Source organism: Trachemys scripta, chromosome 1 (assembly GCF_013100865.1).
Source record: "Trachemys scripta elegans isolate TJP31775 chromosome 1, CAS_Tse_1.0, whole genome shotgun sequence".
Classification (NCBI taxonomy): domain Eukaryota; kingdom Metazoa; phylum Chordata; order Testudines; family Emydidae; genus Trachemys; species Trachemys scripta.
In genome coordinates this window covers 64,260,250-64,272,344 of record NC_048298.1, presented here as the reverse complement: position 1 = coordinate 64,272,344, position 12,095 = coordinate 64,260,250, and the positions used below count along the sequence as shown (strand labels likewise).

Here is a 12,095-nt window from a genome sequence, read left to right as displayed (position 1 = left end):
GGCGGGTGCGAAGCAGGCGGGGAGGAGGAAAGGCTCCAAAGGCTGCAGCGTCTCAGTCAGATACTGACAGGAGCGCGGGGCTCTAGCAACAGGCGGCGGCACAGCCGGAGCAAAGAGGGGGCAGTAGGACGCGAGTGGCTGATCTGCTTTTGCTATTCAGGCCATTAGATCCAGTGTCCGTGTGAGTTCCCCACCCCCGGGATTCGGAGACAAACCCCAAAGCACGAGCTGGCTTCCCTGCCTCCGCAGCTGGGACGTTACAAGCGCCCCGGGGCCTCCCCCTGCCCTTCTCTCCCTGGCACAAGTTTACCTTAGGGTTGGTGATGAGCTGGTGCTCGTCCTGGTGCAGCAGCGCCCTGGAGTTGGACTCGGAGTTGTTGACGTAGATCTGGAGGCAGGGGTACAGCGAGGTGCCCTTGCAATCCGTGCCACACGTGAACGTGCATTCAAACATCTCCCCGATCTGTTGCACCGAGAGCACCGTGCAGTTGGCAGCTTTGCCTTGCAAATCTTGCAAAGCGGGGTTGAGCCAGCAGAAACCCAGGATGAAGAGCGACACGATGCCGGAGACGATCAGGAACAAGCCGAGCCGGATGCTTTTGTCTTCGGCTTCTGTGTACTCGTAAGACACCCTGATTTTCGCCATCTCCCGCTAGACCACCGGCAAGCGCTGCCCCAGCCTGGCAGCAAGAGCAGCAGAGGGTGTGAGAGGAGGAGGAGGAAGGGGGCGATCGGAGACAAACTCCCTCCACTCCAGCTGCCAAGCTCCCCTCAGCGGGGGTCTGGAGCTCCCCTGCTGAGGCGAGACGCCGCCGTGCAACTCTTCACTCCCCCCGCATAGTGCAAGGCGGAGGGTGCCAGTCACCAGTGCAAGCCCCCTCCTCTTCCCCCCGAGCTAGAGGTGTTTCCCGGACCTCTCGGCCTCTCTCTCCGCCAATGATCGGGGCTGGCTGGGAGCCTGACAACATCTGCCGGGGGCTAAGCCGCTTAGCGGGAGCTCGCTCGCTGCTCCCCCAGCAGCCCCTCATGCCTGCGAGACTCGCCTGCTCAGAACTGACCCCGCTGATCCGCGGCAGCCGGCTGATCCAGCCCCCGGGCGAGGCAATCTCCTCTCGGGACAGCTTGGCCCGGGATTATCTGCCCCCGGAGACGTGTTCCAGGAAGCGCCTGATTACTGCTCCGGATTAATGCCATCGAAAGGCGCTCCTGAGCGGGGGCGAACACCAGCCCCACCCGAGGGAGGGCCGCGGAGACGGCGGGATCAGCGCCGCACGTGTGTGGGTAACTCGCTGGAACCCAGCCCTCCGCGAGGAGGGGCCGCTGGGGAGCAGCCTCAGCCGCGACACACTTTTCATTCAGCGCTTTGAGCGGCGGCGATGCTGGGCTGGCTCGAAGCCCGGCCCCGCCCAGCCGCACGGGTGCGGAGCGCTGCCGCTGGAGAGGGACCCAGCTTCCAATCCGGGCCGCGCCTCCGCGTCCCCCCCCCGAGCAGCAAGCGGCGCGTTCAGCGCACGGGCCCAGAAACCAGCCCCCTCGAGCTCAATGGAGGGCTTCAGTCCTACCTCGGCTTGGCCTTGTCAGGCAAGCGGGACTGCTGAGCCCGTGATTGACCCGAGCTGGGAGCAGCCCGGCCCAGGCAATCAGCGTGGCTACAAGAATGTCTCCCCCGGGCGCCTAATCTCAGGGCAGCGCACAAGCGGCCAGCTACATAAACCGACCCCCAGCGGGGGTGAGAGCGCTCAGCTGATCGCTCCGAAGCACGTTGGGCGCCCGGCGGCCTTTGCACACGGTGCTTTGGAAAGAGGCTGAGGGCTGGCGGCACAGCCAGAAGCACAGGAGTAGGGTTTGGCACATAGCGTTTGCCCAGGAGAACAACCCCCACCCCTCCTCCACCTCGCTGGAAGAGCCTCTGGGTGGTGGCTGGGGTTGCCAACTTTGGCTGGGCGGAGTCCTGGAGGTTTCATCACATGACATCATTTTTAATTATTCATCTTTAATTCTTGAGGGGTTGCAACCCTAGTGGTGGCACTCCTTGCTGGGCAGAGGGATCATGAGACAGACCCACTCCTCCCCCCTCAGCGGTGTTCCTCTGCTGATTCAGCAGCAAAAGGACCTACCTGCTGTTGGGAGGGAGAAATACACACACACAGTTGTGGACATGCCCACTGCCCTTCACCTTACCTACACTCAACATGGAGATGGAGGGAGATCAGAGCTGCTAAGGTGTGTTCCCCCCCCCCTTTTTTTTTTCCCCCTCACACAGCCACATGGGCATTGGTTTGATTTTCTAACAGCTCAAACTCAGCTTCAAAAATTAAAATGCTTTACAGGGCTGTGCTCAGAACATAACTGCAGGAATGCTAGAACGACAATTTTGACAATTTTTGAAAGTCTAAGGTTACCTTCGGTCACCCACAGCAACTCCACTGCAGAGCAGATTGCCTGATGTAACTGGTAGAAGTAGCAGTTACTGTTTTCCAGTAACCAGGCTTCAGCTTTCCTCCAATTTGTGAGATTAATTACGTCCTTTGCATTAGAAAGGTGTCGGAAAAGCAAAGTCTTATTCAAGTAAGTTAAAAAAAAGTGATCCTGCTGAGTCAATGTGAAATCAGCAGGAGAAACATTTCTATTTGCAAATCTGTTCTAGTCCAGCGTGTACTCCACAGGAAAACCTAGCAACCAGAGTTAAACATAGGTTGTACCCTGCCAAAAAATGTGACAGTCCAGAAGCCTGGTAAGTCAAGGACAATGATGAAATAAATTCATTAGCAGGAAGGCCCACAAACAAAGACTGGGAAAAACCAAGTCCTGCTAAAGAAAGTACTGCTACAGAAAATTGTAGCAAGCGTGTGCATTTGAGTAGCTATAAGCAAAAGTGGAATTAAAAAAGCATTTTATTTTTGCATAATACTGCAGCAAAACAGCAAACATTTATCTTCTAGACACCATTCTCGGTGTCAAGTTGTCTGGTGTTGCAAACAACCCTGAGTGACAACCTCAGGGCAAACTGCCAAGAAGCAGGGCAGAGACCACAAACTGGTGGTGTGTTTTATATTTAGATTTCTCTAACTTAACCAAAAATCAAGTGTGAACTCCTCAAGCACTACAACCGCTTTACCGCTCAAACTCAGACAAGCCTGTCTTTGTGATAGAGCAGGGGTCGGCAGCCTTTCAGAAGTGATGTGCCGAGTCTTTATTTATTCACTCTAATTTAAGGTTTCGTGGGCCAGTGATACATTTTAATGTTTTTAGAAGGTCTCTTTCTATAAGTCTATAATACATACTTTACAACAATAGTTTAGTTAAGTAAGGTTTTTAAAATGCTTAAGAAGCTTCATTTAAAATTACATTAAAATGCGGAGCCCCCTGGACCAGTGGCCAGGACCCGGGCAGTGTGAGTGCCACTGAAAATCAGCTCACGTGCCGCCTTCGGAACGCGTGCCATAGGTTGCCTACCTCTGTGATAGACGATCCCTCCTTACACCAAACATCACAACAACATTCAGTTTACTCCTAGTCCCAAAGGACCAGTCACTTACCCCAGGTCAAGTGCACCCTGATCTCACCAATGTTTGTAATCTATCCTATAATTAACTGAAGTTTTATTAACTAGGAAAAATGGGAGTTATTTACAAGATTAAAGCAGATAACCATACACACCAATGAGTTACAGTCTTAGGTTTCAAAATGTAATAGAAGCAGCTGTAATGTTCAAGGCCTATATGACCTTTAGGGCTAACTATGCTAAACAGCTGGGGATCCCTTGCTTATGCTTAGAAGTCTTGCCCTCTTCCTGAAGTCCAAGCAGCATAGGGATAATTTCTTCTTGACAGGGATTTTTATTCCCTTTCCCCAGGTCAAACTGTGATAGGACCAGGGTTTGTGTACATCCCCTCTTCAGGGGTGTGCGGGGAGCAATAAGCAAAGTCCTTTGTCCACTGATTTTCCACACTGGTTCATCTAGTGTCTACAGAGCTTCTTTTGTGGAGCAGGAAATGACCCCTCCTGTGATAAACTAGTATTTCACACTTGGTATTACTTCTCTCCTGACTGTGGGGGACAGCAAACACTTTTATAGTTAGAGCAAAACATTTAAATATTACCTTATAACAGGGCCAGCTTTAGGCCGATTCAACCAATTCCCCTAAGAGGGCCCTGCGCCCAAGCCCCTATACAGCGTTCCGGCAAGAGCCGGTGCGCTGTACCAGGGTGGCTTGGCTTCCCCAGGGGGCAATTTAAAGCAGGGGCTGGAGTCCCAGGCCCTTTAAATTGCCACCAGAGCTCCACTGCTTGAGCCCTGGGGTAGGGCTGTGGGGCTCAGGGGGCTATTTAAAGCTCCAGCTACCTCTGCCGCCCCGATCCTTTAAATAGCCACCGGAGCCCTGCCGCTTCCCCAGGGCTCCGGCGGCTATTTAAAGGGCTGGGGCGGTAGAAGCAGGGGAGCCCCGGGCCCTTTAAATAGCCCCCGAGCCCTGGGCTGCTGCTGCTGCTACCCCGGTGGGGGTGGGGGCACTTACCGTACAGGGTGAGCTGTACCCCCTTTACCTGCACCCCCTGCCCACAGCCAGCCCTTGCTGCACCCCCTGCCCTGCCTGCAGCCAGCCCTGCACCCCCTGCCCTAAAGCCAACCCCTGCCGCACCCCCCTCCCTGAAGCCACCCAATCCCGCACTCCTCTGTCTCCAGCCCTGCCAACCCATGCTGTACCCCCCAGCGGCCCTGCCTGAAGCCAGCCAACCCACCCCACACATCCCTGTCTCCAACCAGCCCCGCACCCCTTGCCCTGCCTGCAGCCAGACCCTACCTCCAGTCAGCCCTGCCTCCAGCCAGCCCCATGTCCACTGGTGCCCTGCAGTTCCCAGGGCAGTAACCCTGCACACCTGCTTCAATGAGGGGGTCAGGGAGCAGCTGGGACCCACACATGTGCACACCGGCACACCCCCAGGGAGTGGCGGGGACCCACACTTGTGAAACAGAGCTCATTTCTAGTTCAGGCCCATCTTTTTAAAAAAGAACTTTAGGTAGGGTTAACATACATCCATATTTTCCCGGACATGCCAGGCTTTTTGGTTCTTAAATTGCCATCAGGGAGGAATTTTTAATTTTTAAAAATATAGACATGTGGTAACCTATTGGTACAAAAAAATACGTACTGTGGCACATCCCTTAAATCAGAACTTTTTATAGGGAACCAGTTGCTAAGAAATGAAAGGCTTTTTTTTACGTTTGGGTTTTTTTAAGTCATCTCTGCTGGGGTCCCACCGAAACTGTTCGAATTGGGCCCCACACTTCCTAAAGCCGGGCCTGCCTTATAACATGGTATACAGATATTATAAGTGAGATTAATGCATGCAGCAACTCATCAAACATTTCATAAAGTCCAAATACACATATATAAATCTAACACCTATTTTATCAATGCTAACACACAGTTGAGCCAGATGGTTTCCAGCTATGCCTTTATCAGCATTAAGTGAGGCCTATGAACCTTGGCATGAGCTGGCACCTGGTCTGCCAGTGTCAAATTCTGCTCCTTCCTTGTGCAGTACCTTAAGTGACTGCTTGGTAAAAAGTTCTGGGTGGTTATGGGGGCATGCAGACCAGCAAAAAGAGTAGTTATGGGGTACATATGTAAATTTAATTCTAAGTGCAGTCAGATCGAGTGTTTCTGATTAATGTAGCTTTATAGTCACAGAGAAAAGTAGCCTGCCCCAGATGGGTCCAACCCCACTGAAGATCCAGTTGTTAATACAGCCTGCGAATAGAGTCAGTGAGGCATCCAGGGTAGCAAGTTCATTACCCTGTCTCACTGGCCACTGCTTGTTCATGGTATTTGCTTTCAACCCCATACAGTTTATTGCAGTAGTTGATCCTGGAAGTGACAATTATGTGGACTACTGTGGCCAGGTCCAGAGCAGAAAAAGGGCAGTCTCATGGCTGGCTGCAGCTATTGAAAGGCGCTTCTAGTTACTGGTGCCAGTAAGGAGTCCTTTGGGACCCCCAAGACTCCATCTACACTGGTGCTCAGAGGATAGACACCTTTGAAGAAGGGTAATGTTATGATTAGGGCTAGTACTTGAAAACACTTTCCTCTTTCCACTCTCACTTCCCATGTCTTCCCTGGATATAACTAATATGGGTTTTACTGTTACTCAGGCACTGGCAGTGTTGAGTAACGGGGCCGTGCCTGATGTGAAGTTACATCATCAGTACCAGCAATATGCAGAAGTACATACAAGCTTCTTCTACGGGATTAAATATAGATGTTGAATAGGAAGAACAGGGGTGATTAGTGCAGGACACTAGGAGTGGATGCTCTTGAGGTGAGGAAGTAGCAGTCATCACAAACCTCTATGGTATGTGTCCCCCTAGGCACATCTGTATTCACACCCTACACACTGCTACAATAGTATCTGTACAAAATATGCCTTGTGAGGTAACATATGAAAGCTAACACCATGCTAGTTATTAATATAATTGTAAAATGCATATGCTAACATAATATGTGAAGGTTATGAATTCCCTTGGTATGATCAGTGGGGCCCCTAGATGATCAAGGTGCTAAAGGAGACACAAGGAAGACAAGCCCATTAGAAAGAAGCTAAATTAATTCTTTGCATTGGTCTTCACTGCAGCGAACGTGAGGGAGATTCCCACGCCTTTTTAGGTGACAAATCTGAAGAAATGTCCCAGAGTGAGATGTCAGTAGAGGTGGTTTTGGACCAAACTGATAAATTAAACAGTAATAAGTCCCCAGGACCAGATGGTAGTCACCATCAAGAGTTCTGAAGGAACTCTAATATGAAATTGCAGAACTACTAACAGCAGCATGTAACTTATCACTTAAATCAGACTCTGTAGCAGATGACTAGAGGGTAGCTAAATTAGTGCCAATTTTTAAAAAAGGTGATCGTGGCAATTACAAGTCAGTAAGCCTAACTTCAGTACCAGGTAAATTGGTTGAAACTATAGTAAAAATAGATCAGACACATAGATGAACATGATATGTTGGGGAAGAGTCAACACAGCTTTTGTAAAGGAAGATCATGCCTCACGAGTTTAGTAGAATTCTTTGAGGATGTCAACAAGCATGTGGACAAGGGTGATCCAGTGGATACAGTGTATCTGAACTTTCAAGAAGCCTTTGACAAGTCCCACACCAAAGGCTCTTAAGCAAAGTAAGCAGTCTTGGGATAAGAGAGAAGGTCCTCTCATGGATCAATAACTGGTTAAAAGATAGAAAAAAAAGGGTACAAATAAATGGTCAGTTTTCGTAGAGAGATGTAAATAGTAGGGTCCCCCAAGGATCTGTACTGGTGCTGTTCAACATACTCATAAATGATCTAGAAAGGGGGGTTAACAGTGAGGTAGCAACATTGGAAGATACTAAATTACTCAAGATAGTTAAGTTCAAAGCTGACTGCAAAGAGTTACAAAGGGTTCCCAGAAAAATGGTTGACTGGGCAACAAAACGGCAGATGAAATTCCAGGTTGATAAGTGCAAAGTAATGCAGATTGGAAAAAAATATTTCTAACTATGCATACAAAATAATAGGTTCTAATTTAGCTGTTACCACTCAAGAAAGAGATCTTGGAGTCATTGTGGATAGTTCCCTGAAAACAGCTGCACAATGTGCAACAGCAGTCAAAAAAAAAAAAGCTAACAATGTTAGGAACCATTAGGAAAGGGATTGATAAGATAGAAAACATCATAATGCCACTGTATGAATCCAGGGTACACCCACACCTAGAATACTACATGCAGTTCTTCTTGCCCTATCTCAAAAAAGATATATTAGAATTGGGAAAGGTACAGAGAAGGGCAAGAAAAATAATTAGGGTTATAGAACAAATGCCATATGAGGAGAGATTAAAAAGCCTGGGATTGTTCATCTTATAAAAGAGACCACTGGGTGGGGGGAGGGATAGAATAAAAGTCTATAAAATCATGAATGGTATGGAGAAAGTGAATAGGAAAGTGTTATTTACCCCTTCATGTAACCCAAGAACCAGGCTCACCTGATGAAATTAATAGGTAGCAGGTTTAAAACTAACCAAAGGAAGCACTTTTTCACACAACACACAGTCTACCTGTGGAATTTGTTACCAGAAGATGTGATGGCCAAAAGTAGAACTGGGTTAAAAAAGGAATTAGATAAGCTCATGGAGGATAGGTCCATCTACTACCAAAGATGGTCAGGGATGCAACCCCATGATCTGGGTGTCCCTAAACTTCTGACTGCCCGAAGCTGGGACTGGATGCCAGGAGAGGATTACTCTATAATTGCCCTGTTCTGTTCATTCCCGAAGCATCTAGCACCAACCAGTGTCAGACGACAGGATACTGGGCTAGATGGACTGTTGGTCTGATCCAGTATAGCCATTCTTATATTACAAAAACATGGCTAAGACAGCCTAGCCTGGGTAAAGGTGATAAACAGGTCTACCCTAGACAAAAGAATGTGACTTTACCTCAATTTACATATTAGCAGTAAACAAAACCATTGAGCTGAAGTGGCAGGGGCTCTCATGATCCTGAACTTGAGAGAGAGAATTAACATGGCTTCTGTACCCCAAAGAGACATAGGAGACTGAATCCCCAGGAGGTCTTCCTGACTTGTAAAACAAAGACATTCCTTTGGGGATATAAGGAACTAAGAGAGACTCCATCTTTATCTTTCCCCTCAGGAGACAAAGAAATCAAGCAATTTGATCTCTGTGATGCATCCTGGCCAATGAAAAGCAGGAAAGGAGACTAGGGGGTGAGAAAAACCTGCTTGAATAGACTGCATCTTGCTAGGTTAAGTTGTAATCTTTTAGATGTGTGTTTTCACTTTTATTTGGTTGTAACCCTCTCAACCTTTCATCTCTTTTGCATGGTATCATTTAATCCATCTTTTAAAATTAATAAACGTGTTTTACTTTTGCTGTTAACCAGTTCAGTACTGTGTTTAAAGGGTTGTGTGTATTTACCTGAGTTAAATTAATAAACTGATCTGACGCTTCATCAGAGCAGCAAACTTAATATCTTCTGTGAATGCACAGTGGTAGTCTGTGTATTGCAGAGAAAAATCTGAACATGGGGCTGGAGTTCACTGATTGTTACTTGCTAGGCAAAGGTTTGTGCTGAGAGAGCCTTGAGGAGTTTGCTGGAGAGGTGGACAGACTGGGTGGTAAGGAGCTGATACACTCTAGTCTTGGACAAATCTCTCACTTGCTGCGGTACAGAGGCAATACAGTGGTTCACAGCTCTGGGTATCCCCTTGAGCGGGTTACAATATGAGACTAACAATCAGGGCCAGCGCAGTGCGATTCTTTCTACCCTCCCAAATCACCAAGTCAACCATGAAGTTTACAGTCCTGATCAGCACCATCTCAGTGCTGTATCTGGTCTGAAATCCAATTCAAGGGTCTATGTTGTTGACAGATCAGCTGTTTGAAATGTGGTCTTCAGGAGCATTTCAATCACTTATGCAGAATATGGAAGAGTAGATGGTGATAAATGACAATTATTTTCATACAAACTCCAGATTTTTTGAGGGGGGGAAGGGGATTGCACATTTATAGACTGTCCCTCCCCCCCACACCCCAAGTATTGATCTCTTTGCAAAAGGCATTGGGTGTTTTCAGAGACCTATTGAATAGCTCACTGACAAATTTACATTGACCAAGCATTGCCTAAAGATACAGCTGTGAAAGAGCATGCTCAATTGTCTCCTACCTCACCTGTTCTGATTCCATAGCCTTTAGTGTAGGCACTTCTATACAAACAGAGCAGGAGTAATTCCAGAGCAGAAGCTGAGCTTACAGTTCTTCAGGTGACACGTACATTGGACAAAATACAGAAGTAATCAGAATAAATATGGAATAGCAGTGTCACTTTTCACTGTCACTTCTCTCATATGTCAAACCTTTACAAATAAGTTGATCCATAAGTTCTTCAAATGTTATATTCAGCAATATTTGGCACAAAGGCTATCAAGAATCTACTTTTGTGATATGAATATAAATGCTATTGAATATTATCCACAGTTGCACCACTGCACTCTTTATCCAGAGGTTAGCTCCTGTATATCACATACATGTTTATAATCAAATATTTTTCAGGAAAATTACTCAAATCCTAGGTGGGTGGCTTGCGGTCTTTAGTTCTTCATACTATCTGCTGCCATCTATTTTTATATTTCTAACATACTCCTCATTTTGGCTGGTTTTTATCATTATCGGTCTCCTACAATCATTCTGCACTGCTAGCATTTTGGGGGATGGTGCTCTCTTGTGAACCACATTGCTGCTCTTTGTGTGCAGGTGTATGTAAGTAAAATACTAAAACTTCTTACAATGATTCTAAACCCTATGTGGTCTGCATCCAGCCCTCTGGTCCCTAACAACTCATAGATTTATTACCTGTCATGTCTACCTTCCAAAAGGACAGCTCCCATGCTGACAAATTCTTTGTTCCTCAGCCTCCTGATTACCTCATTACATTGTGTTGTTCTTATATGAAAGCATGACTAACCCTCCCCCTATTAGTCTTCCCCTTTCAAACAATTCGCAATAGGAACCTTCTTACATTTGGTATTCAATTTTGTACCCTCCCCTGCTCCCTTCCAGTATCAATACCCATCCATGTGTTCTGTACTCAGTCGTTATAAGACAAGGGGTCTTTGCATGTAAGGGGGATATTAACTTTCTGAGATTCATCATCCTTTTCATTGTACCAAAACTGCATACATTCCTCAGTTCATCCACCTGCTAAACAAACAAAACTAACTTACACACATTTAATCAATTCTTCATCTTGAAGCCTTTTTTCTTACATATATTACCATTACATTGGTTAACCTGCTGGTAAAAGAACACTATTTCTTGTCTTGCAAGTACTGCAAAACCACTTACAGATAACTTTAGCTCACTGAACAAATGTGCCTTCAGAAGGTGGTGAAATGAGAATGGAGTATAATGCTGAACACTTACCAGGCCCTTTACCTTTACAAAGGGCTCTACAAATACTTACATTCCATACATTTTATTTGGGTCAGAAGAAGTTACATATACAATCATTAATGCCCCAATCATAGGATTTGTGATTGGCTAGAGCTCTGCACTTTCAATGGGGCTTTGCGTGGGCAGGCCCCAGCACCTCTGCAGTCCCTCTGAAGGGCTGAAGGTGCACCTGTACAGATTGTGATTGCAGGACAGTTGCCTGAGTGGTAGCACAAGTAATCTTGTCCAATTGGTCCAAATCAAATCAGTGTTGAAGGTTAACATTTATACTGCACTTTGAAAATAGATAGGTAAGTATTAATAAAGTTCCACTAGTCATAAGTAAATTAAAATGTTCAACAAAGAAAGGTAAACATTAACTATGAAATGTATATCTAATTTGTGCAGGTTTTTAATCCTTTCAGATGTCTAACTATATTATAATTACAGGTTTCAGAGTAACAGCCGTGTTAGTCTGTATCCGCAAAAAGAAGAACAGGAGTACTTGTGGCACCTTAGAGACTAACAAATTTATTAGAGCATAAGCTTTCGTGGACTACAGCCCACTTATTTATTGGTATGCATCCGAAGAAGTGGGCTGTAGTACACGAAAGCTTATGCTCTAATAAATTTGTTAGTCTCTAAGGTGCCANTGATTACATTTACATCTAAAATAGCCATTGTCTCTTAGACATATTGATAGGTAGATGTATGAATGAAGACGTTTGGAAGTAAAAGCCAGTAATTGACTGTGAGCTTTTTATGACATCCAACTGTAAAAGCTGATTGCCTCTGGAAACACTAGAGCAATAAGTCAACCCCAGAATAAAGGTTATTAACCTCAGCATGCAAAGGTGCTGGTGTGGGCTAGTGGGACATAATACACAAGAGACTGCTTTTTATTAGCACTTCAGGGACACTAAGAAAATATTAAGAACAGGAGTACTTGTGGCACCTTAGAGACTAACAAATTTATTAGAGCATAAGCTTTCGTGGACTACAGCCCACTTCAGAAGTGGGCTGTAGTCCACGAAAGCTTATGCTCTAATAAATAAGTGGGCTGTAGTCCACGAAAGCTTATGCTCTAATAAATTTGTTAGTCTCTAAGGTG

The 12,095-nt window shown here is 46.3% G+C and overlaps 1 protein-coding gene across 1 annotated transcript in view; it reads right to left on the bottom strand.

The window, feature by feature from the left end:
• Positions 1-1,753, bottom strand: part of KCNMB4 (potassium calcium-activated channel subfamily M regulatory beta subunit 4) — a 32,686-nt gene extending 30,933 nt beyond the window's left edge. Inside the window, exon 1 of the mRNA XM_034771404.1 lies at positions 311-1,753. Coding sequence (XP_034627295.1) covers positions 311-646 — 336 coding nt within the window. The 5' untranslated portion in view covers positions 647-1,753. The remainder of the gene's footprint in view (positions 1-310) is intronic.
• Between the last annotated feature and the right edge of the window lie 10,342 nt (positions 1,754-12,095).